The sequence below is a fragment of the Letharia columbiana genome, assembly GCF_014066305.1.
Source record: "Letharia columbiana isolate WasteWater2 chromosome Unknown Sc0000070_s0, whole genome shotgun sequence".
Lineage (NCBI taxonomy): Eukaryota > Fungi > Ascomycota > Lecanoromycetes > Lecanorales > Parmeliaceae > Letharia > Letharia columbiana.
The window spans coordinates 94,296-118,232 of record NW_023501115.1 but is presented as its reverse complement, the minus strand read 5'-3'; the positions used below and the strand labels follow the sequence as shown (position 1 = coordinate 118,232).

General features: G+C 50.4%; 9 protein-coding genes across 9 annotated transcripts; 6 read left to right on the top strand and 3 right to left on the bottom strand.

Annotated features, from left to right (window-relative positions):
* Window positions 1-1,009: 1,009 nt before the first annotated feature.
* Window positions 1,010-2,858, top strand: HO173_011928 (uncharacterized protein; the record flags this gene model as incomplete). The annotated part of the gene is made up of 4 exons (XM_037313802.1): window positions 1,010-1,036; window positions 1,120-1,399; window positions 1,452-1,931; window positions 1,993-2,858. The coding sequence occupies 4 exons, from the start codon at window positions 1,010-1,012 to the stop codon at window positions 2,856-2,858; spliced, it is 1,653 nt and encodes a 550-aa protein (XP_037159317.1).
* Window positions 2,859-3,692: 834 nt separating this feature from the next.
* Window positions 3,693-5,006, bottom strand: HO173_011927 (uncharacterized protein; the record flags this gene model as incomplete). The annotated part of the gene is made up of 6 exons (XM_037313801.1): window positions 3,693-4,017; window positions 4,091-4,494; window positions 4,555-4,585; window positions 4,643-4,758; window positions 4,827-4,865; window positions 4,914-5,006. The coding sequence occupies 6 exons, from the start codon at window positions 5,004-5,006 to the stop codon at window positions 3,693-3,695; spliced, it is 1,008 nt and encodes a 335-aa protein (XP_037159316.1).
* Window positions 5,007-5,195: 189 nt separating this feature from the next.
* HO173_011926 (uncharacterized protein) lies at window positions 5,196-6,851 on the top strand (the record flags this gene model as incomplete). Its single annotated transcript, XM_037313800.1, has 4 exons — window positions 5,196-5,309; window positions 5,364-6,188; window positions 6,295-6,428; window positions 6,482-6,851. 4 exons carry the CDS (start codon window positions 5,196-5,198, stop codon window positions 6,849-6,851), a joined length of 1,443 nt encoding a protein of 480 aa, XP_037159315.1.
* Window positions 6,852-8,255: 1,404 nt separating this feature from the next.
* Window positions 8,256-9,757, bottom strand: HO173_011925 (uncharacterized protein; the record flags this gene model as incomplete). The annotated part of the gene is made up of 6 exons (XM_037313799.1): window positions 8,256-8,276; window positions 8,344-8,973; window positions 9,035-9,170; window positions 9,223-9,259; window positions 9,324-9,618; window positions 9,731-9,757. The coding sequence occupies 6 exons, from the start codon at window positions 9,755-9,757 to the stop codon at window positions 8,256-8,258; spliced, it is 1,146 nt and encodes a 381-aa protein (XP_037159314.1).
* A 416-nt stretch (window positions 9,758-10,173) lies between these two features.
* On the top strand, window positions 10,174-10,905 carry HO173_011924 (uncharacterized protein; the record flags this gene model as incomplete). The annotated part of the gene is made up of 3 exons (XM_037313798.1): window positions 10,174-10,225; window positions 10,281-10,320; window positions 10,392-10,905. The coding sequence occupies 3 exons, from the start codon at window positions 10,174-10,176 to the stop codon at window positions 10,903-10,905; spliced, it is 606 nt and encodes a 201-aa protein (XP_037159313.1).
* A 164-nt stretch (window positions 10,906-11,069) lies between these two features.
* HO173_011923 (uncharacterized protein) lies at window positions 11,070-12,105 on the bottom strand (the record flags this gene model as incomplete). The annotated part of the gene is made up of 2 exons (XM_037313797.1): window positions 11,070-12,019; window positions 12,072-12,105. The coding sequence occupies 2 exons, from the start codon at window positions 12,103-12,105 to the stop codon at window positions 11,070-11,072; spliced, it is 984 nt and encodes a 327-aa protein (XP_037159312.1).
* Window positions 12,106-13,190: 1,085 nt separating this feature from the next.
* Window positions 13,191-14,987, top strand: HO173_011922 (uncharacterized protein; the record flags this gene model as incomplete). The annotated part of the gene is made up of 1 exon (XM_037313796.1): window positions 13,191-14,987. One exon carries the CDS (start codon window positions 13,191-13,193, stop codon window positions 14,985-14,987), a length of 1,797 nt encoding a protein of 598 aa, XP_037159311.1.
* Window positions 14,988-15,515: 528 nt separating this feature from the next.
* HO173_011921 (uncharacterized protein) lies at window positions 15,516-16,520 on the top strand (the record flags this gene model as incomplete). The annotated part of the gene is made up of 3 exons (XM_037313795.1): window positions 15,516-15,518; window positions 15,609-16,343; window positions 16,398-16,520. The coding sequence occupies 3 exons, from the start codon at window positions 15,516-15,518 to the stop codon at window positions 16,518-16,520; spliced, it is 861 nt and encodes a 286-aa protein (XP_037159310.1).
* A 628-nt stretch (window positions 16,521-17,148) lies between these two features.
* HO173_011920 (uncharacterized protein) lies at window positions 17,149-23,780 on the top strand (the record flags this gene model as incomplete). The annotated part of the gene is made up of 4 exons (XM_037313794.1): window positions 17,149-18,798; window positions 18,855-21,263; window positions 21,315-21,984; window positions 22,039-23,780. The coding sequence occupies 4 exons, from the start codon at window positions 17,149-17,151 to the stop codon at window positions 23,778-23,780; spliced, it is 6,471 nt and encodes a 2,156-aa protein (XP_037159309.1).
* Between the last annotated feature and the right edge of the window lie 157 nt (window positions 23,781-23,937).

Here is a 23,937-nt window from a genome sequence, read left to right as displayed (position 1 = left end):
CGGTCATGACCTTACCGCGCTGAAATCCGACCATTTTCGCATTGCACCTTACAAGCTGATCAATAGACGAGAAACACATCGATGAGTGCTGCAGTCGGATGGAGAGGCCGCTTGTGCTTGCGAAGCTCACTACGGTGTCTCTTCCCTATCTGATCGCTCTCGTCACCGGAACAAGCAGCTCGACTTGGGCGTCTAGAGGAAAGAGTCATCTAGTTTTCAAGCATCTGTAGGATAGCAAGTTGGTCCAATCTGGTATCTGAAAGATTGTCAAGTACGTCTTCCAGGATCTACGTGGATTGAGACCTATAATTTACATCTGCAAAAGACTGTTGGTGCCATCGCATAGAGAAGCTCTCCTCGTTCACCCAGACGCATTTTCTTGCGTAAGACCTTGATCATTCTCATTTGATCGAGAATTATCTCAGGAGATGCCGCGATCACAGATATACTGAGGTTCCACCCTGCTACAGATTGTATGCAAGTGTTGAGAACTCCGTTCTCACCGTAGCTGGGGCTTACACCAGTTTCAATTACAAGTTATAGGAGGCCGCCAGCCAATTCGTTATCCACTGGATCTATAATGTCAAAGTGGCTGCGAGATGAGAAATGGTGATCGCGGAAACTTCACTTTTCGATTTGCCACCGTTGTCATTCACTCCAGTGAAACTCAGGGGCTCCATGCAACTTTCACTTTCGTCTTAATCGGGTGAAAAAGACCAACCTCCTCATTATCTTTCTGCTCACTTCTGTGAACTTTGCTCCTCATCGCTCTTCCTCCTCACACTCCCAGCATCCTCCCAACAACCGTTTTACCTCCGCATCCTCGCCGTCTCCTTCTCCTCCGTCAGTCTCATACCTCAGCTACTGGTTAGCTACAGTCATCAGCGCAACATCGCATTGCATTGGCAACCCACCGCAAGCATACTGACTCAAACGTTCACCTACCTTGATCGTTACTCTACATCGCGTCTGTCCACCCTCGCAACACTCTTCATACCATATCACCGCAATGGCTTTCAATTCTCTATCACTCGAGGTAAGCATCCTTCCTGCTGTGCTCCTCACGGCGGCTTGCGCCCTGTTCAAAGTGCTTTGTACTGATGTACCCCACCGTACTAGCTCAATGAGCAGATCGCGACATTTCTAGAAACCGACCGACAGGTGTGCAATTTCCGACTCATCTGTCATGCCACCAATTCCGCAGTGGACACATATCGTTGTGGTGTCTGGCGCGACCGGTACGCTCAGCGTTACGATATGCCGGAGAAGAAGGGAGGCCTGGAGATTGCGATGCATTACAAGATTCGTTCACGGCTACTTCGCAAAAGTGCCAAGTTCTTAATGGGTCAGGAACTCAGAGAGATCAGCTGTATGGAACTCGTAAGAGATCTCATTGTTGGTGAGCGAGCCAGGATTACCCGTACCTCAAACACTGTACTTACATCCTCTAGAGTCATATGCAAACCTACCTGTTGGCTGTAAAGCGAAACACCCCTCCAACAACCTCAGTGTGATCCAGGAATTCGTGCAACGCTCCAATATGCTCAGAAAAATCTTCCACTGCTTGGAAGAGAAAAGCAACATGAATCCTCTCCTCCAGACCTTGCAACTCGTCCTCACGCATTTGCAGCTGAACAGTCCCTCAGTCAGAGGTAACCCAGCACTTGGTTTTGCATACTCTCAATTTGCGGTCTACTCTCACCCCGACGACTTCCCAATGTTCAGCGTGAATAGTATATGGCAAATTAGCACAAACCTTCTGCTGCATATCGCAAACTTCTTCAAACACCATTTGACTGAGAAAGGCGAGAATACTCTGTATGAGCTATTCAACCAGCTCAAAGCGCATGAAAAGCCTAAGGCTTGGGACTCAAGACTCGTTCAAGGAGGTGGTGCGAAGACGCTTGGTAAGCACTGGAAAGGGACTTATGGTAAGTCTTCTTAGTCTGGAAGCTCAGATTCTGTAACTAAAATACTGATGCTTTGTAACAGCCTACTTGCACGACCTTTTCGAGATGGATCTCATTCGTCGGTGCGAACCTGGCAAGGAATACTTTTTCACCGACAGCATCGATCACCATGACGGTTTTCAGACTCTGGAACTTGACTTCGAACCTGAAGCAAATAGAGCCCGTTGGCCAAAAGTATTCGAATCTCACCTCAACGCCATGCCTACCAAAGTTCTGTGCATGAGACTCGACACGCTCTATAAGACTAAACCTCCTCAAGCCGAACGAATCCCACGTGTAGGACGTCGCACAATGGCAGCGTATACTCGGGGCAACCTCCGTGAGCAACCTCCTCAAGAACCACCCTCACCACCAGGCACACCGGGCGTGAATCACGTTGACATCGAGCTACCGCTGCCGCGAAAGAAAAAGCCATGTTCTCCAACCTCGCCGACCTTTCCCAAGCGCGGTGTTCACTACCACCAGTTCAGCGGCTCAGGAAACGATGCCGAACCCTTCCACTGCAGCGGTATCCTACACCCGTTGCCGCCTCAGGAGGGGATCCCAGGCTGGCACCGTATCTCGATGATGAAATACTTCGATCCCTTAGCTCAACCAGACAGCATGCCACCGCAGTCCGGCACCACCTGGGCTCCTTTCCAGTCTCCGCCATCCGAGGGGGACGCTCCATACGTGCCATACAAGCCAGCCGGCGCCGACTACAACCTCAGTGATATGTATCAGGTCGATGACGATGCCCAGATCAATGCTGGATGCTGGGCTTACGAAGGTGTGGTTCTGCCGGGTGGCATGATCATGCTGGGGAGATGGTGGAGCCCGATGGACGATACGGGGTTGAAGAGGTGCATGGGGCCGTTCATCTTTTGGAATGTTGACAAGGATGAATGAGCTGAATGGACGAGAGGAGGGCGTGCTTGAGCGGACTTGGACCCGGACACGACGACAATGAACACACGCACTCCAGACAATCTTCCACCACCACGGCCTCATTTAGCAGAAACTGAACACGGAAAGCAATGATCATTTACGCAATACATGAAACGAACTTCCTGGATACGAACCAAACACACTCATTTTTGGATCATCTATTGGTCACCACACTCCTTTTTGGCAAACCATCTTCCACCTTTTTACAATCTCACATCACAATTTATCCAGCACATGAGGGACCGGACGAAGATATTCGGACACGAATCAACACCCTCATTCGGGATCATATCCCCGTCATCCCAGTCAATTCCGCACACACTTTCCACTCACGATTCACGATTCATGAATATCATGACGAAGGGCACCCCTACATCCGATCTCTCGCAGCCTGCTTGTGGGCTCGCCCCGAGGTCTTTTATCGCCGTTACTACAACTACGCTTCCTCCATCTGGCTCCCCAGCTAGCACAGCTATAGCGTTGCATCGGGCCGGAAAGCTCATTGCCACCCCAGGCGGTCGGTCTTTAGGGATCGTTTCACGTACGCTTGGTGGAGCAGGCGGAGGAGCGTCGCGAGATCGACTCGCTCTTGTGCCCATGTACTTAGCACAGTTCATTTTCGCGCGCTAGCTTTGCATGCAATCAAAAGTCGTTTTCAAGTGCACGTACACCTAATGCTGCCCCAAACTCGATCTAGATGCTGCAGTCCCACTCTATCAACGCCTCTAGCAGTAGCCTACCGACAGCAACGCTCGCATTTTCCTCATGCAGCGCATCCTCTATCTATCTGTCTCTCTACTCTTCTATCCACTTGACGCAATCCCATTCCCCCTTCAGGTTCTCCTTCCATAAGCTGACCTTGTTATCGCCTCCACTGACCGCCAACACGTTGCCACTCAGGCTCCAGCTCACCCTCCATAACACAGCGTCGAAGTTTAGGACCGTCGCTTTCCAATCGTTGGGGTGTGCGGGGTCACTTGTCCATATCCTGATCGTCTTGTCTTGCGCCGCGGACGCTATGTACGATTTCTGGAGGATTGTGGGTGCCCAGGCCACGTCCCGGACCCAGTCGGTGTGGCCGGTGAGCTCTTTGATGGGGAGGTAGGTTTTGTCTTGTGTACTGCGGATATCCTATCAGCACGACCATCCCTTCAAAAGGAAAAACATAGGAATAAAATGAGAGAAGAGCGTACCTGTACTCCCAGATCTTGACTACCCCATCACTCCCCCCGGTCACGAATCTCCTCACCCCTCCTCCTGCCCCCTTGCCTTCTACCCCAGGCTTACTCGATACCAGACTTCCTGGTTGCGTAGCAGGCGCCCAACTCACAGCATTGACCCCTTGTCCATGCGCAGCGAAGATTTGGTGTGTCCAATTTCCCTCTTGGAATTCTAGGACCGATACCTGCCCGTCTGACGAGGCGCAGGCGAGTAGACAGCCAGATTCATGAGGCGACCAGGAGACTATGTTTACGGAGGCGGTGTGGAGAGCGAAGTTGGCGACAATCGTCCATTGCGAGTTGGGTGATTCGCGCCAGATGAGGACTTTGCCATCGTAGGAGGAGGATGCGAGGATGGAGCCGTACTTGGGGTGTGCCTGGTGATGACGCGGGTTAAGATGAAGCAGGGTTTTGGGGGAGGGGAGAGGCGAACGGACCCATGAGACGCACCAGACTGCCCCCTCGTGTCTAGATCACAATGTCAATGCACAAAGCACGTGCTCAACTGGGAAGCCTGTTTCGTACCCTCGCAGTGTTTCTGTCAACTTGTGATTCTCTCCCTCCACTTCGAAGATCTTTATCGTCTTGTCTGAGGAACAGGTAGCCAGTCGTCGTCCATAATAGTCCAATACAGCATCATGCTGTCATAGCGCTCATCAGCCTCCGAATGCGGAGCTCTGGGAAGCTTCGAGTATTAAAATGTACCTACAATCATGTCATCGTGACCGGAATTGGTGATAAGTTGCGCCTGAGACATGGTTAGGGATGATATCTCTGCCATTGGGTACTAACATACCATTTTCAGTGCTTTGGCCTCGAAAGGTAGAGGGGATGAGGCCAGCAATGCTCGAAATTGTTTTCTCAATATGCGACTTTCACCAATCCTCATAGGGCAAAGAGGCGGTCCTGGCGCGCATAACGGTACGGTGGCCGACAACTGCACTCAGGAAGCCGTGGAAGCCTCGGCTGTTTAGTTCGCTGGACACTCGTCTACATTCGCCTTCCCTGCTTCTCCTCTCTTCCTTCACAATCCTTTTCTCTTTGATCCACTCAAACGCTTCGCGGAGAAGAATAGACGATGGCCGACGCTCTGTGTGGGCCTTCAACCGCCCTCCAAACTTTCCAGAAACAGACCTCCGTAGATCGGACCTTGCAGCAAGACCGAATAACAGCACGTCAAGCACCGGCCGGGGTATGTCACCGCACTGCCAGCTTCTCCGAAGGAGATCTAACTCGCGACCTATAGAACTTTCGATCCGCGCCTGGTTCGAATGCCATTATACTCGATGCAGAGTTCGAAGCCTTTCAGGCAGGATACCCACTTCAAGCCGGATATTCAGAGCCTGATTCATTCTACCATGGCCCCCCAGCCAGCTCCTTCCAACAGAAACTTGGCCAGCCACAGCTCCCGAACTGGGCTTCGGATTTCCAGAGTATGCAATTGAATGAGGCCCGAGTATCGCCAATTCCGCAATCCCAATTTCGTCAGCATGCACCTCTGCAACGCACAGGTGGGTGGCACCAGGACTTCTTACATCAACAAAACCAGCCTTCTCCGTATCAATCTCAGCAACAGCAGATACCTGCTGGTCAGACTTACAGCGGATGGTCATATGGATACACTGGTGGCCTTTTGCCACAGCATCATGATACCCTGTCTACGATGGCGCGGCAGAAGCAGCCCGAAAGGCAAGCTGAAGATGTCTACGACGAAGCAGCGTTCGAGAGGGCTTTCGATGCGGCCAGAGAAGAGATACAGCAATCAGGTGATAGCGCTCATCGAAAGGAGACCCAAACAGACGCGGGACTGCATGATACCAAGGACCAAGAGGGTCAAGGATGGCTTGATCACAGCCGGATTGGCTCTGACAGAATTCTTGATGAAGCTCAAAAGAGGGGCGAGGAGGGCAAAGATGCGGACGATGCGGAAGAGCTTGCAAGAACAGCCGGTCAGCTCCTTGAAAATGTGAAGGGCGACCAGAGTCAAAAATTCCAGGAGAGTAACTTTCTTTTCCTCATGCGGCAATTGAGAGATAGGGAGGTTCGAGTCGAGGGCGATAAGCTTGTCGATGTTAGTATTCCCTCCTCTTCTCCCTAGACGGAGCAAATTCAAGTATGTGGTGTCATGTCACTTTGGGCATTACAATGCGAGTGGTAAAGTCGCTGATGGATCACAGGTATCGCAACCCCTGCACCCTGGCGGTAGCGGTTACCCTGTTTATCATGCCCACCCAGAGTACTGGCCTGAAGACGTAGAAACGCTTGTGGCCGCGGGTGGGGCTCGTGATAGGGAACCAGATCCTCCTAGCGCGTAAGATACCTAGAGCCATAGGTTGGTATTCAGCAGCTAATCTTGCTTCTCAGTGAGGAGACTGATCTATTGACCCATCATCCAGCGCGCAACTACGGAGACCTACTGGGAGCAAGTTACATCCGGCGGGATGAATCAGTACCAAGAGCTCGAGGTCTCTTGGCGGACGCTGGACTGAGTCCTGATTATTTGAGCGAACGTACACTCGAGTCTTCCGAGGCGACGGACACTCCTGCTTACTTATCAATCGACACCACTAGAGATGCACTACAGGAGTATCAAATGCAGTTAATGCTGCTCGAGCAGCAAAAAAAAAAGCGCTTACTCATGGCCCGGCACGAGCAAGATACCATAGGTCTGGGCCATAGGTCTGGACAATCCAGTGACCAGCAAGCACCAACAGGAAAAGGGCAAGAGCAGTAGCAGTAAGCACAATGGCGGTAAGCCGAGTGGATACGCTCATTTCATGGGCGACGGTGACCTGCTCTTGGTTTCCTTGATGTACTGGCGATCTATAAATGAAGCCCAAAGGCTCAGAAAAAATATGACCAGACAGAAAACATCGAGTACTCGAACCGAAGCGTCATAGTATAGCTCAAATGCTAGCCTCTATGTGAGACTGGTTCACACATAATTTTAGGTGCCTATCACGACCCCTTGGATTGCATCAAGTCAATTGGCACATATTTGGGAGATCACAACCATGCTTGAAAGAGTTGCACGGTTCAGCCGCCATGCAATTCCTATCTGCTGCCGGGTCAAACTCCTTAACCGAACGATGCCATATTTCCACGATTTGCAACCCAACAGACACCCATTCACAATCGCAGCAATGACATTTGAGCAGCCCATGCTACTTGTACTCCCTCCAAGTATACAAACCTGCCGTCTCCCTTCGCAGAGAGCCCTGATCCGCTCGCCAAGTGTTCGGTTGCGGAAACGGCGATTCGGAATCTAATCACGACGACAGCGCTTGCGTGATGACTGTAACCCTCTGCAGGGCCTCGATCGAATAAGACGAGTGCTGTGATGGAGCCACCTAGCATCAGCAAAGGTTCTCACAGCATGGCCCAGCATGCACGTTCTGAAGTAGATGGCAGGGAGATGGTTTAGGTATATGACGCGAAATGGAAGGAGGATGGATTGAGACAAATTGCGGTTATATACGTAGATGGTAGCAGTTATGTCTTTACAGATGGCACATTACGATACGTGGACACGAGGAATCCGGTGCGTGTCCCTGTGAGTAAACGTTGTGCGTAAGAAAGGTATGCGCATGGGAATGCGACAAAGTTGGCGATTGTGAAGGGAGCGAGAAAAGGGGTGGGGGGAGGAGCCCGGTCATGTGTATAGCCCCGCTGCCACAGGCCAAGCTGGAGCGACGCAAGCATAGGATGAGTGAGTCGCAGGGCGAGGTGGGATGGGATGGGAAGGGAAGGGAAAGCGGAAGCATGCGGAAACGGCTCAGCAAAACACAGATGTGCAAAGCCCACTTCGAGGATACTGCTCGGTCCAAAAGATACGTGAGCGCGGCGAGTTTTGGGGAGAGAGTAGTAGAAAGGGACCGGTCCTGGATAGTGAAAGAATTCAGTACAAAGAGGTATGGCTCTCTTCCATTTGAAGCCTACAGCCTCAGATGATTCAGATCGAGAAGTCTAAAGACGGTGGAGCATACGTCGAAACGTAGCTTTATCTCTTTTTATGCCCCAGTCCCCAAGAAATGCTAATAACATGCCTTTCGCTCATGCTCACTGACTTGAAGGGTATTTATCATAATCAACCATGTACGCTTTGTCAGTCTAAACCTATTAGATGGATGTAATTGGATCATCGTAGCCCGATGACGCTCTAGATGCCTTGTCAGTAATTGTCTGGAAAGCAAGAGAATCAAGGGCATAGTTAGAAATGTACTCACCATCTCCAGCGTCCAGACTCTTCGTATCCAAACCTTCAACTTCCCTTCTACACCTTCAACGTTGTCCAGCTCGACGCCTTCCCACCAACATCTCCTTGCTGGTTTCCTCCAGAATAGCAGCAGCTTCTGGGCCATACCCACCGCGTTGCTGTTGGCCAACGTCTCGCTACCCTTGATGTCAGTTCGGAGTCGCGCAAGGGCGAGGCTGCAAATGACGGCTTTGTTGGGCTCGCCGGCACGGTGGCCCCAGCGGTCCTCGTTGTTGAAGCCACCAGCTGTCAACATCTCAATTAAATGCTGCTCTGTCGTCCCCGTCTCTTCACTCCTCCTCAACCCAGAGAATATTCCGTCCTGCTTCAGTAATGCTCTTCCTGCTGCCCGCTTGACCTCGATCATCTCGGTTTGGTCAACATCCGCTTTTGGCGGTATAGCGTAAAAATCTAGATCCTCTCGCAACACGATGATACCGGCTCGGTCTTGAAGCATGTCACGAGCGGAAGTGGAGGACGGTTCTGTTGAGCTTCCTTGGATTTCCGATGGTGATCCGGTAGGAGACGGTGAGGAGGAGGGAATTGTTTGGGCGACGATGCGGAAAAATTCGAGCATATACTGGAGCGACTGGGGATCATACTGGTGAACTGAATCAGTGCTGAGGAGTGACGAGCTATATGCCAGCTTTTCGGTAACGTACATCGACAGGGTATATGTCTCCTTCATGGAAGGAGTTCATATGACCATCTGGCAGAAGTCCATTGGGGAATAAGGAAAGGAGAACGAACTCGGGAAGAGTAAGAAGCTCGTCCCGTGACAACGTGAAGCGAGTTCCTCTGCAGGATCGGTGTTAGTTTTAGCGCAACAGGGGTGATTGATTCAACATACCTGAGGTCCAATGTGATATGCTCGTCCGCGCTGACATCTGAATTCTAAGTCAGCTTCCGCTATAGCAGCCGCGAAAATTGGGACTCTTGTGATCTTCGTACCCGCTAAAGTACTCACAGGCGCCGCACCCCCCTGCTGTACCTGAGTGATTATGCTCGCAGCACCGCCTGCGGCGGCCATCACGTATGTAAATGAGTCAAGCGGACTCGAGCCTTCTGTATATGGCGGTGGCGGCTCGGCGTCTTCCGCGTTCTTGCTTGATTCCCCCTTGTTGTCCGCTGGAAGTGCAGCCTTGGTCTCCGCCTCTACGCTTGCTGTGCCAGCGACGGCAGCCTCTGCAGGCGGTACCGGGCTGAAAGCCGGCGGGGGTTCGCTGACAGGCTCAGTGATGGATGCCTTGAGATGATCTGGAGATGTTTGCGGTGGAAAATAAAGAGATGAGAAGGGCGGAGGAGCGAAGGAGGGAAAGCTCGACGACGATGCCGGCGGAAGTGGGTCCTCAGGTGACTCGGTATATGGTGGCTCGGCGTCGCATGGGGCAATGGCTGCTCGAAAGGAGACCTTGTCAGATACGGACGAACCGTCGCTGGAATCTCGTGTCGCCGACAATTTGATGGTTGTTCCCCTGGTTACTCAAATGAGTCGAACGTTGCGATTGTAGTCGCTAGAATAGATGGCAAATAGAGCGGAATGGTACGCTATCGATTAGACCATAAGACAATCCTGGCACATTAAGAGACGATGATTTTCGCTCAATATCTGGTTGTTTGCAGTTCCTCGTGCTGGGATATAGAGACCGTAATGAAGCCAGCCCTTTCAGTAATACGCGATTGATGGCGCTAGATCTCTTTGGTCCTAGCGCTTGACAACAGTGAGCCATAAAGAGCGAGCAAGTTGTTGAGCCAGACTCTTTACCTTAGCTTCATACAATAGCTTCATACAACAGTGATCATGTCTCAATTGACTGGAGGTCTTATAGACCTCTCTCAAAACTCTCTCTACTGTACGTCCATAGCCTCAACCTTTTTCTCTCCAGGCGCTGACTCACCACGATGTAGTTTCTGCCCTTGCTATAGCGTTCAACCCCACATTCTGGAAGTGAGTATTCGCGTGGGATCCCATTGTTATGTACTCCCGTATGTTGGAGTAGATCTGATGAGTAGTCCCAGCATCGTCGCCCGCCAAGAATATCACAACAAGACACTCACCCGTCTCTTCAATGGCAACTCTCTCCGAGCCTGTTACGCTCTTGCCCTCACCATCTTCGGTCTCGGCCTTCTCCGTGATGCCCTTTACGAACGTGCCCTCCGCCATCAACCGTTCATTCCTGCGTTTCATCACCCTTACATCGCCTATGTCCTCTTAGCCACTGGGAATACCCTAGTCCTGACCTCATACTACGCCTTAGGCATTACTGGCACCTTCCTAGGCGATTATTTTGGGATACTGATGGACGAGCCTGTGACGGGGTTTCCGTTCAACGTCACCGGCGCGCCAATGTACTGGGGAAGCACGATGAGTTTCTTGGGGACGAGTCTCCTGTATGGGAGACCAGCCGGAGCACTTTTGACCATCCAAGTCTTCCTTGTCTACCTTGGGGCGCTTCAATTCGAGGACCCTTTCACGAGCCAGATTTACGCAGAAAGGGACAAAAGGGAGAAGGAAGGGAAGAAGGCGAAATGAGAACTACTGTTGGATCAGCAGCATGCGAAGACAAAGCGCTAGGAGCAAAGCAGATGTCAATTCAATATTGACAACGTTTTGAATATGGCATGTTCAACAGCTTTCTATACACTGGATGGGAGGGTTACTCGATATCATACAAAGAAACGATTGGTGGAGTGCGCTTACACTGTAGCTCCACCCTTGTGTTGAACCTCCATCTCAGCCCGCCTAATCAACTCTTCATAGAGAGTCCAGGCTAGAGCGGAGCTGAGGGCCTTCCTACCCATCCGCAACCCCAACCCGTCGAAGAGACTTCGAAAACCATCTTCTTTAACCATTCGCCGCCCAGCTATGATCATATTGCTATATTTCCCAGGCATAAGCTGCAGTCTTGTCTTCACCGCATCAAATGGATTTGTAATCACTGTAGCAAAGCCAGCTGCTAGAACACCAGACAGAAAGTTGATAGATAGAGAAGTGCTGCTTTTCATACCACCTTCAAAGTTTGATATCTCGGCGAGTGGAGTAACCTCCCGAACCTGACTCAGTCGTCGTTTCGATTGTTCGTAGAAGAGGACATATAAGCCAGCATAGGGAGCGTCTCGTATCGCTGTTGCTCCGATGCCCGAGAAAAAGCCTCTGATGCCTTCTTTCTTTAGTATAGCGTTCCCCGCACTCCATATTGACTTATAAGAATATAAGCTCGATTCATAGCGGACCTTGATGACCGTGATCGGCATCATGAAAAACCCCGCCGAAGCTCTTGCAATAGCTCCGGTAGTCATATTTGCCATGTTAGATAATCTAGGCAAGCTCGAGGATGAGAACTGCGAGGTACCCACAGACGCTTGCACTATACCTGTGGACGTGAGAAGATTCGATGTCGCAACATGCTGGCGCAATGCATTAAGGGAGGAGAAGTAAAGCGCGGAACCGACACCTGTACGTATGACAGATGGCAGTGTACCGCGCCAGAGTTGTTTTAAGGAGTTGGGACCTGCGAGAATCTGGCGAAGGGTGGTGACGAGGGAGGTTGAGCGGGACTGTTGGACACGGGTTTTGAGGAGGTCGGCAGGTTGGAGGAGCGTGGCGGACACGCAGCCCGTTGCAAGACCGGCAAAGAAGTGGAACGCTGGAGACGGGTGTTAGCTCTCGCCGACTAGGAGAAAATCAAATCAATGTACTTGACGAAGAGCGTTGAGTTCCATCTTTGGACATGTCCCTTGAAGAACGGGAAGATCACCAGATTAGCAGCGTGTGTACCTTGGATGTCGGCATCTTCAAGTCCCCATACAGTTGTCTATGTTACTCCTTGTATTCTGAAAGTTAACTGTGATCAATCACGTTTGGATGCAGGAATCTTGAAGACAATTGTCTGGCGGAACCTGCCGAGCCAAGAGTTGACCGTTGATCTGCAGAAGCGGTTGACTTCATGCCTCCTACTCGTAAAACACAACACAATTGTTATGCAAGGGATCGCGTGCAAGTTATCCTTACTATCAACTCATGCAATGGAAACAACATCCATTCAATGGGCAGCACTTCCAGTCTCGAGAGGACCATGGATGTCCACACTTCGTTCCACAAAATCGTCGCCGACTGATGCTGTATAGGGTAACATGAAACCTGAATAAACAGAAGATCTAGACTCGTACAATGTCACTGAAAAGTCCAACTTCGGAAGGGGGACCTTCCCAATCACAGGACTCAGCCATGCCCTCAGTCTACGATACCTATCTATGCAGGGAGCCCGCCAATGATGTGCCTATGTTGATACGGAATGGCCCGGATGAATACACAGCCCTTTTGAGGACATTACAAAGATCAGCAGACTACTTCGCAGAAAAGGATCACACCAGGACGGTTGAAAGGCTACAATTGGAAATTGCAAGGGTACACATGCAGAACAAGCGGTGGGATCGTGCAGCCCGAGTGCTCATATCGCTCTCGCAGACATTGAGCTGGCGCCGAGCAGGCTGGTGGGTGTTGCTGGAAGAGATGGACTGGGCCTTAAGAGACTGTGCACGCCGCATTGGAGATCTTCAGACACTGATTGCTGTGGAATGGGAGCTCATGTGTAGCTGTAAGCCCAATGGCCTTATTCGAATTTACTCGAGTTACCTCCATCTGACTTGATTCAGACCTGACACCAAGACAGGATTGGCACTATGACTTCTCTAAAGCAATAGACGGCATCAAGACTTCAAATCCACGGCCTAAATCTGTTATACGAGCTGAGAGCACACTTTCGTGCAGTAAGTCTATACGGTCATAACCCACGAGTGGTCTGAATTGAGATTATTATGCTTGCTAATCCCCGAACAGTCTCTGCAACGTTTGCATTCGGTGTTACTGAAGGTAATGTGGGTGTATCGCTGCCCTCACAGCTAATTATTACTTCTCGCACACACAAGGATTCGACTCCTATCTTAGTTTCGCAAGTCAAGGTTGCGTTTGAAGGAGGTCTGAGGAGCTTCAACATCCAGCATGAGTTGACCGAAAAACCCGAGGCTAGCACGTCTGATGGGCTGGCGCACCTTCATCGCATTTCCCTACAAAAGGCTTCTTCAGATGCTACATCATTACCCTCAAGTCCGAATTTCTCTCCAGGCTCCCAGCCACTGATCGGGGTTGCTGATCTAGAAATTGCCCCTGGCGTCACGAAAGCCCTGTCGCTTGATCATGTACCGCGTGATCCTGGAGACGTTGAGGTTGCAAGCATCACTCTGTGCATGTCTGTAGTTGACTTCGATATGGAGGTCGTCATCACTGAACAGGAACAAATTCATCAAGAAACTCTCTGGGTTAAAAGTCCATTAGGCTTGTTGCCAAAGAAAGCCAAGGTTGGACGCAGTAGCGTCGTGAAAATCTTGCCCAAGCCGCCTAAAATGCAGATTCAAGCCCTCGGCCTGTCACCGAATTACTTCACTGACGAGGACATCACTATAGAGATAGAAGCTACGAACGAAGAGGAAGAAGAAACCAATGTCAGCATTGACGCCCGACTTCTAGCACCTTCAGGGATATTACCGACGCTGAGATGGGCTTTGGATGAAGGAGAGGACTCCAGAGAGGTCGCCCCAGAGGATCCGCCGGATCCCAGCAGTATTGACTCTTCTTCGAAAAGCATCGGCAATCTAGCTCCCATGGCGAATCGAAGACATACACTCTGCATTCAAGGGTCACCAGTTGCGGCGGACTATATTCTGGAAGTCAAAGCGCGTTATCACGTTCTTTCCGACCCAGAAACACCGATCATCAAAAGTTTCTCAACTAAAATCGGAGTCGTGACGCCATTCAAGGCAAATCATAGTTTCCTGCCTAGGATTCATTGTGAACCGTGGCCGAGTTACTTCAACGCTGACGGCCTTGATGAGAACTCCAAGAATGATGCGGGCGAGATGGAGGTCGCGAAGGGACTGACTCAAGAATGGTCTTTGACTTCGAGAATTGCGTCTTTGGCTAATGTTTCTTTAATGATCCAGAGTGTTGAACCACAAGTAGTCGAGATCCACGAAGGAGCCATTTGTAGTATCTCTTCGGCTTCTGGGGATACTGTTGCAGCGTCCATGATCTCGCCCAATGATTTTCAGGCGCACGATTTTGTCATCCTTGCGCAAAAATCAGACCTGGAAGACCGTCGATCTACCTTCGTCGATCTACGATTGGAAATCAAGTGGCATCGAGACGGCTTCCAGGGCCCTCCAGTAGTCACCCACCTTTCTGTGCCAGAACTGGTCATACCGTTTGGCGAGCCTCGAGTGCTAGCATCCGCGCGGAGTGGGAACGTCCCAGCAGGAGCGATAAATCTCGATTATGTCATAGAAAACCCTTCGATGTACGCGCTCCCATTTCAATTGACCATGGATATCAGCGAGGAGTTTGCATTCAGTGGGCCCAAAAATGTCACCTTACAATTGGTGCCGCTCAGCCGGCATAATATTCGATACGTTATCTTGCCGCACGTGAAGGGGTTGTGGATTAGCCCTCAGTTCAGAGTCTTTGACACTCATTTCCAGAAGAGCTTGAAGGTCAACGCCACTGAAGGAATGAAAAGTGACAAAAAGGGAGTGTCGATTTGGGTGGATACCGATAGCTGAACGACGGACTACACAATGCTCGTCAACAACAATAGAAGGGTGTGGGATGAGCACAGAAAGAAGCCAAATGGTGGAGACTCAGGCTGTCAGTCTCTGAAAGAGGCAAGGAACAAGGTGTCACAGACTGAATACTTAGTGTCTCAGAAGGCCCCGTTACGGGGCGGTCATTGGGCAGGTAAAGTCACGACATCTGTGACTGTAACTAGCATTAGTGAAACCTATGTGAAATATGTGACATGTCTCGTATGCTCCAACTATATGGGAAGAAAGTTTTCCAGTGATTTGGCAATTCAAAAGAGCAGTCAACCGGCAAAGCAAGCCACTTCTGAAGTTCTGACACTAGCGAATTTAATCGTTTCAATAAGTACGAATCACCACTTCTTTCGCATAAGCACCATCTACTCTTCTCCACGAATATCCATACCAATCACGAGCTCACTGTTGCTCATGGCATTTTCGTCACTCGTTTATCCGTGTCATCAAATACATCAACTCATGAGAAGTTTGAATTTTGTTACATAATGAGCAATGGTAAATCGCCCCCCTCCGAAGCAGCCTCGTATCGAAGCAATCAGCTATCTTGAAATACGAACCCATGTCAACTAACGGCGTCGTTGACAGGGGTGTTGTCATTCCACTCCCCGCGATGAAGAGGAATCATCGCCTTATTCCCCCTCGAATGCGCACGGCGACTCCTCCTCACGTGCCATCACCTCCGCCCCCACCCAGCAACTGCCTGAACCCCCTAGTCCACGGACTTCATCTCAGAATCCTGAGATCTCACAGCGAAGCCGGACGCGGAGAAATCTAGCCTTAGGGGAACAGTTCAACGCACCATTACGGCTCCATATATGGACGGCGAAGACGCAGTGGACTCGGTCGCAGCTGGACAGAGAGAGACAAGAGTTTTTCGATACGAGGGTTACGGGCCATGCAGAGATATGGGCAACACTGAAGGTCGTAGTGGGGCTTCTGGCGGACGGCGACATTACTACGGCACAGAGCATACTGGACGCCGCAGCTATTACGGTACCTACTGGTGATTTCAAGAATGGTGCGTATGACGAGGCAGGGAATTTGTACCAGATGCCAGAGCATGTCATTAGCGATCCTCAAAATGTGGTATTAGACCAGCAAGAGGAGATCAAGAAAGGAGAAGGTTCCAATGGGGCAGCAGATGACGATGAAGCGATCGAAAGGAAAAGAGAAGAGAAAGGCAAGTCAGTGCTTAAGACTGGCGATACCATCAAAGTCAGGGCGAGACTTAGTGATAGAGGAGGGCCGGATGTCGTCATTCCATTGGGCAAAGATCAGGTCGTAAGGATGTTGGTGAGAAGGGTTCAAGAGGAGGCTAATGTGAGGATAGAATTTTGCGTGTTACTAACGAGCACATACTGACATTTCGCATAGATGACCGGGAACGGAAAAGTGAAGATTGCATATATGGGCAAAATCCTTAAAGATACAGAGACTTTGCAGGCACAGGGTTGGCGCGAGGGTCATGTCGTCAATGCATTGGTATTTAATGTATAATGGTGCAAGTCAGGATGATATCGGTATTCTTGGGTGATGTCTTGAAGAGCCAAGATTTGTCTTGGAGCTTTGTATCTACGGTATAACGTGAATGCACAGGGAAATGCGCTGGGGACACTGTATTTTATTTGCGTCAAATCATGTAATCCCTGTACATTTTGGCATTTAGCAACAACTTCATAGGAAAGGAAGAATCGTTTGACTGTTTTGAATGAGAATGAGTAGAGTACGGTAATTAAATTTTTTGTAAGGGGAGACTATTTATAGCGTATGATACGAAACGTTCCAAAGGTGTCCATCAAACAAACAGGGCGGCCGCTAAAACTCCAGCATCCACGACTTCCATGTAAGCAACGTACATACGCGCTCTACTCTACAGTATTGACGGCCATCTCCATACGCTCGCTACCAAGTCATTGGCTGCAAGATCCCGACAAATCTTTCTTGACCATATTTTTCAAATCGCCCCTAAGCAAGCTCGGAGACAGTTTCGGGACTGTAAGCAATAGCACCCAGGTTGCGCCAGAGCGAATTGTACGCAAGCTGGACTAGATGAGAGGTATAAATGGACGTCTGAGCATGGGGGGAAGAGGTCTTGACGCTCTATTTCCTTGATCCGGTCCTTGCTATGGCATCTGACCGCTCCTCTCCCAATAACAACCAGAGACGCCAATCAATACCATTGCAGGATCTTTCACGACAGCCCGATCAGACTTCTGATAGTAACGAAGGATGGAGCCATGGCAGGAGTTCAAGGAGAAGGACACGGACACTGTTGGGCCATCGTCGATCATTCAGCGGGAGGGTCAATACAGCCTACGAACGGGTCAACGAGGGGTCTCCGCCTGCTCCTGCAGGGGAGAATGTAGGCCTGCCTCATGTCACGACACCCAGGAACGCTCACCAACCACCTGTAAGTTACGACGACGGAGAGGTTTCGCCGGTCAATGCGGAAAACTTCCAGGCCGCGATGGGATCCGTTGGTCTAAGCTTCGAGCCTCCAGGACCCTCTAGGCCACCACCTGGAAAAAGGAGAAGCACACTGAACGTGATCACGGAAAATGATGCGGTATCCACATATTCGTTACCTACTTCTCATCCAATTGATGAGGCCGAACAGGACACCTACTTTTCCCCGCAAGACACCGATAGAACACCCCTGACCGACTCGAGATTCCTGCAGCCTATTGCTGGTGCAAGAGCACCTGGACCAGGGCTTCGTGCACCACCACCCAGTGTGGGCCACAGCAGGTCAGGTTCTCGACTCGGTGATGATTTGCCGCATGTGGAGGCTGGGATGGGTAGACCCTCTTCGACCATGAGCACCAGATCTCTAAGCCCGTCAACAGCATCTAATCCTTTATCAAGAGCTGGAACTATATTGAGGCAAGCATCTCAGCGAGTTGTCAATCTCAGCAACGAGCCAGATACCATAGAAAACAGTGTGCGTCGAGAACGTTCGATCAGGGAAGCCCGGATGGAGGAACCACCAAGTTTCCCAGCTATGCAAGACTACGCCCATGATGAAAGATCAAGTCCTCCCCCAGAGAAAGCCCAACAGCTAGTATCAACGAATGAACGAGTGCCGCCGGAGCCGAATCCGCTCAAAGGGAATTCTCTCGGGATATTTTCTCCGGATAATTGGATCCGACTGAAGCTCTGCGAGATGCTTGTGCATCCAGCCACCGAGCCCGTGATCTTGATTCTCATTGTCGTTCAGACCATACTCTTGGCTATCGACTCGGCGAAACCTATTAAATATACTTCAACAAATGAGCCCCAGGCCTGGAAGGCATCATGGATCAATTTCGCCCTTCTCGCCCTGTTCTTCATCTACACGCTAGAACTACTAGCACGAATCATTGTTTCTGGTTTGATAAAGAACGCCGATGAGTACAGTACTCTTGACATCGCACGGGGCTTCAGAGCCGCTCTTAGCGATAGGGTCCGGACTTTCTTTGCCCCCCAAAGACATTTGACGGTAAGGGACGGGGTGAGGGAAGCCGGACAACAGCCATCTATTCTCCGCTCGTTTACAGGAGCGCAACTGCATGTCGACCACCCAGGTCACTCACGTCAACAGCAAAGGGTTCGGCTGGCTCGACGAGCGTTTCTCCGCCATGGATTCAACCGTCTGGATTTTGTGGCAGTTGTATCATTCTGGATCATGCTTGTCCTTTCTCTGACTATGGTCGAGGGTAACCGTCACCTATTTGTATTTCGAATGCTGAGTTGTCTACGCATCCTGAGGCTTCTCGGGCTTACCAGTGGTACATCGGTAAGTCTTCGGTTTTTAAATGTTCCGCTAAATCAGACTGACTTAAACGGTCCCAGGTGATCTTGAGAAGTCTGAAGAAAGCAGCGCCCATGCTGGTCAACGTTGCTTTTCTCATAGGCTTCTTTTGGCTTCTTTTCGCTATCATTGGGGTCCAGGCTTTCAAGTCATCGCTCAAACGCACTTGCGTCTGGTTTCCGAACGCAACTGAAGTTCTCCTAAACCCTAATAGTAACTACTCTAAAAGCAATATCACCAACAGTTACAATCTGAATGATCCGAACAACCAAGTCCAGTTCTGTGGAGGGTATATCAGCCCTACTAACGGGTCAGAGATGCCATGGCTTAAAGCAGATCTTATACAGAACGGAACCGGAAAGCACAAAGGCTACCTTTGCCCGCAGAACTCACTTTGTGTGGAAGGCACAGGTCCGTACAATGGGACGGTCAGCTTTGACAACATATTCCAGTCTCTAGAATTGGTCTTCGTGGTCATGAGTGCGAACACTTTCTCGGATCTCCTCTACTACTGTACTGATACCGACTTCCTTGCTGGAGCTCTATTCTTCGCCTTCGGGATTGTCGTTATGAGTCTGTGGCTCATGAACTTGCTTGTCGCGGTTATAACATCGTCCTTCCAGGTCATCCGGGAGGAAAGCAAAACAAGTGCATTCACAGTTGCTGAGCAAGATCACTTCATTGAAGAGGAAGAAGAGATTCCAAAAAGGAGTGGTTTGAAGCGTGCGTACGACATGACGGAATGGCTATGGATTGTGATCATTCTTTTCGACCTTTTCGTGATGTGCCTTCGAAGTTCCGACATGAGCCAAAGCCGTCAACGTTTCATCGATGACACGGAGACGATCGTAGCCTGTGTTTTAGTGTTCGAGATCCTTCTGCGCTTTATTGCTGATTGGAGGAATTTTCATAAAAGCCAACGCAACTGGATCGATCTAGGCCTCGCGATCATTACCGCAGTCATACAGATTCCTTCTATTCACGACTCGGGCGAAGCATACGAATGGCTCACATTTTTCCAAATCATACGGATCTATCGCGTGGTCCTTGCGGTGTCGCTCACGCGCGAACTAATCAAAAAGGTTCTGGGCAATGTCTCTGGTCTACTGAATCTAATCGTATTCGTGTTCCTCATAACCTTCCTCACCGCAATTTTTGCCGTTCAGATCTTTCGCGGACAATTCCCTTCTTACGACGGCATCGGCGGCCCCGCTATTCGCATAACATTCTCGGACATCTACAACGGCTTTATCGGCATGTATCAAGTTCTTTCGAGCGAGAACTGGACCGTACTACTGTATAATTCAACGCAGTATGAGCTGATCTGGGATCAAGCTTGGATAGGCGCCATTTTCTTTATTTCATGGTTCATCTTAGCAAATTTTGTCGTATTGAACATGTTCATTGCGGTCATCCAGGAGAACTTCGACGTTTCGGAAGACGAAAAGCGCTTGCAGCAGGTCAAAGCTTTCCTTCAACAGAAAGAGCTTGGAGGTTCGTCCCAAGGCAACCTGTCGTTGTCGACTATCTTCAAGCTCGGTCGAGACACAAGTCGGCACAAGGATCCTCTTGATTTTGGTCCTGCCACAATGGAAATGCTACTTCAGGAGGCCGTGTTTCGAGATTTTCTCGACGAGCATATGGAGCCTGTGGAGGAGTTACACGAAGACGACGACCCGATCACTGGCCGTCCAGTAGGGCATGTCAAGCCTGGGCTGCTCTCGGTTCTGTGGGGTAAGCTTCTCAAGATGTTCGGTGATCAGGAGCCAAACCCTTTCTACTCTCGCTTGCAATTCTCCAGAGGAGACGAGGTAGATATACGGACAAGAGCAAGAGAGGTTGTCTCGGCTACCGAACAAAGAAAGCGAGCTCAGCGTCAGTATCTGCAAAGGCACCCGAGATATAATGTATCTCTTTTCATCTTTGGTCCCCGCAATCCCATACGAAGATTGTGTCAGGGTATCGTTGGTCCTGGTCGGGGCAGCCAACGTATCGAAGGTATCGATCCAGTCAAACCTGTTTGGTATGCCTTCTCGGCGTTCATCTATGCTGCTATCGTGGCCATGGTTCTCCTGGCTTGCGTTTCGACTCCGCTATATCAGCGAGAATACTTCCTAAAGCTTGGTCACTATACCTCAAGAAGTTGGTTCGTCTGGACTGATATGGGGTTTGCATGTGTGTTCACCCTCGAAGCCCTCATCAAGATCATTGCCGATGGGTTCTTTTGGACGCCAAATGCTTACTTCCGAAGCTCTTGGGGTCTCATCGACGGCCTTGTCCTGGTCACGCTATGGATCAATGTCATCACTTCACTCTACTCGGATGGGGCTGTTTCGCGCGCTGTGGGAGCCTTCAAAGCTCTCAGGGCCCTGAGGCTGCTAAATGTGAGCGATAGTGCGAGAGACACGTTCCACTCGGTGATAGTCTTGGGAATTTGGAAGGTCGTATCCGTAAGTGAAAATTGATCGCACTTTGACAGAGCGGGACTAAGCGCTGTCTAGGCCGCTTTTGTGTCTCTCAGCTTGCTCTTTCCTTTCGCTATCTATGGCCTCAACCTCTTCAATGGGCGGATGCGAGGGTGTAACGATCCCAGCATAAATACCCTTGACGACTGCGTCGGCGAATACAATAGCACCCCTTACAACTGGAATGTGTGGGGACCGAGACAAAGTGCAAACCCATACTACAACTTCGACACATTCGGAAGCTCGCTCAGCATACTCTTCCAAATCGTGTCCCAAGAAGGGTGGACAGATGTGATGTGGACAGCAATCTATTCGGGTGGTCGTGGAGTATCCGCCACCGCCATCCCATCTTACAATTCCCAGGGCAATGCTGTGTTCTTCATTGCGTTCAATCTCTTGGGAGCCGTCTTCGTGCTGACTTTGTTTGTCTCTGTGTTTATGCGCAATTACACGGAACAGACAGGAGTCGCATTCTTGACAGCCGACCAGCGATCGTGGCTGGAATTGCGAAAGCTCCTACGGCAAATCTCACCGTCGAAGCGCCCATCAAGTAAGTCAGAATCCGGCTTTAGAGGCTGGTGCTACAGAATCGCTGTCAAGAAACATGGAAGGTGGCAAAGGTTGCTTACCACGATCCTATTTCTCCACCTTGTTTTGCTGGTCACGGAATTCTACCCCGAACCCCTGTGGTGGCAGCATTTGAGAGGTATGTGATGAGTTAACTCAGGGGATATGACGAAATATATTCTAACCATGCTAGACTACATATTCTTGGCCTTCACAGTTGTGTATATAGCTAATGTCCTTGTACGCGTCGTCGGACTTACATGGAAGAGATTCAGTAGGAGCTCCTGGGACCTCTACTCGATTCTCTCCATCACCGGCACTGTCATCACGACGCTCCTCGACCTCTCCAAGTACAACGACCAGACTTACAGTCAGCTCCACAAGCTATTTTTAGTGTCAATTGCCCTGCTGCTCATTCCTCGCAACAATCAGCTTGACCAGCTTTTCAAGACAGCGGCAGCTTCCTTGTCTGCTATTGGTAATCTACTGGCGACTTGGTTTGTGCTGTTCCTGGTATACGCAATTGCCCTTACGCAGACCTTTGGTCTTACCAGGTTCGGCAAATTAGAGAATGTAAACATCAATTTCCGCAATGTTCCTAAAGCTCTTATCCTGCTCTTCAGAATGAGTATGGGTGAAGGTTGGAATCAGATCATGGAAGACTTCGCAACCATCACTTATCCCAATTGCGTCGCGTCCCCCTTGTTCTACGAAAGCGATTGTGGCAGCGCCGTATGGGCTCGGGCTCTGTTCATCTCTTGGAACATCCTGAGTATGTACATCTTTGTCAGTTTGTTCGTGTCATTGATCTTCGAGAGTTTCTCGTACGTGTACCAAAGGAGCAGCGGGCTAGCTGTGATCAATCGGAAGGAGCTCCGCAGATTTAAACAGGCCTGGGCTACTTACGATCCTGAGGGCACCGGTTGGATTTCCAAGGACGTCTTCCCTCGGTTGCTCGGAGAACTGTCGGGCGCTTTTGAGATGCGCATTTATGCCGGCAGCGAACAATCCGTACACCGCATTCTTGAGAATTGCACTGTTGAGACAAGAGGCAACGAAACCCCTCCGCCAGGAGTCATACACGGCGTCGACCTCGCTCAGCTTAACCACGAGCTGAGCAAAATCGACGTTGTGGACACAAGACGTCGGCGGAACCGCATGGAGGTATTCTTTCAGGAAATGATGGTCTCCGCCCATCCCGACCGCGGCATCAATTTTACATCCTGTCTCATGATCCTTGCTCATTACAATGTCATCTCGGACAGCAAGTCCTTACGGTTAGAAGAATACCTCCGCCGGCGTGCTCGTCTGCAACGAGTTGAGGAGGAAGTCCGCCGTCGTGTCGTCAAGGGCTTCTTTGACATGATGTTCTGGTCTCGCCAGTTCAGATCGCGTCTCGACTTCCGTCATTCGGCCCGCATGGTTAACATTCCACAATTCGCTGTGCCAGAGATCTTCGTCGACGACCAAGACGCCATCTCTCCGCAAGATCCTGCCACTCCTGGGCCATTCGCGAGTATGTCTCAAGCCAGTCCAAGAGGCCGTCCCTCACTCGATACCAGTGGTCTCCGACATCGCGGCGACTCTGGCTCGCCCTCACGATCAGATAACAGCGGCAATGTTAGTCCTTCGCTTACTCCACAGAGAGATCTCGGGCACTCGCCGTCACCTTCGCGCGACAGTCCGTTTCAATGGGGTTATGATGGCGCAGGGGACGATCGTTCGCCGGTGGCCGGAAGGAGTAGAGCCAATAGTTCGGTCGACAGGCAGAACGTGCTCGATACTTTCGATAACAGCGCTTGGGGTGAGAGTATAAGGCGCAGCTTTACGACAAGAAGGACTGGCACAAGGGCACCGGCTCCGAGTCGTACTGCTACAAGGAGGAGGGGCAGTCGAAGGGTGACTCCAGATCCGCCACATCGAGCGGAACCATGATATTTAGACACGATTGACGACGTTACGGCAAGTATTTTATGGCAAAATGGTGAAGGCAAGGAATCGCTGTATGAGTATGGCATAGGAGGGGATACTTTGGGCATAAGCATTGCGAATGGAGTTCTTGTTCTATTCCATGTTGGGTTTGAGGCTCAAG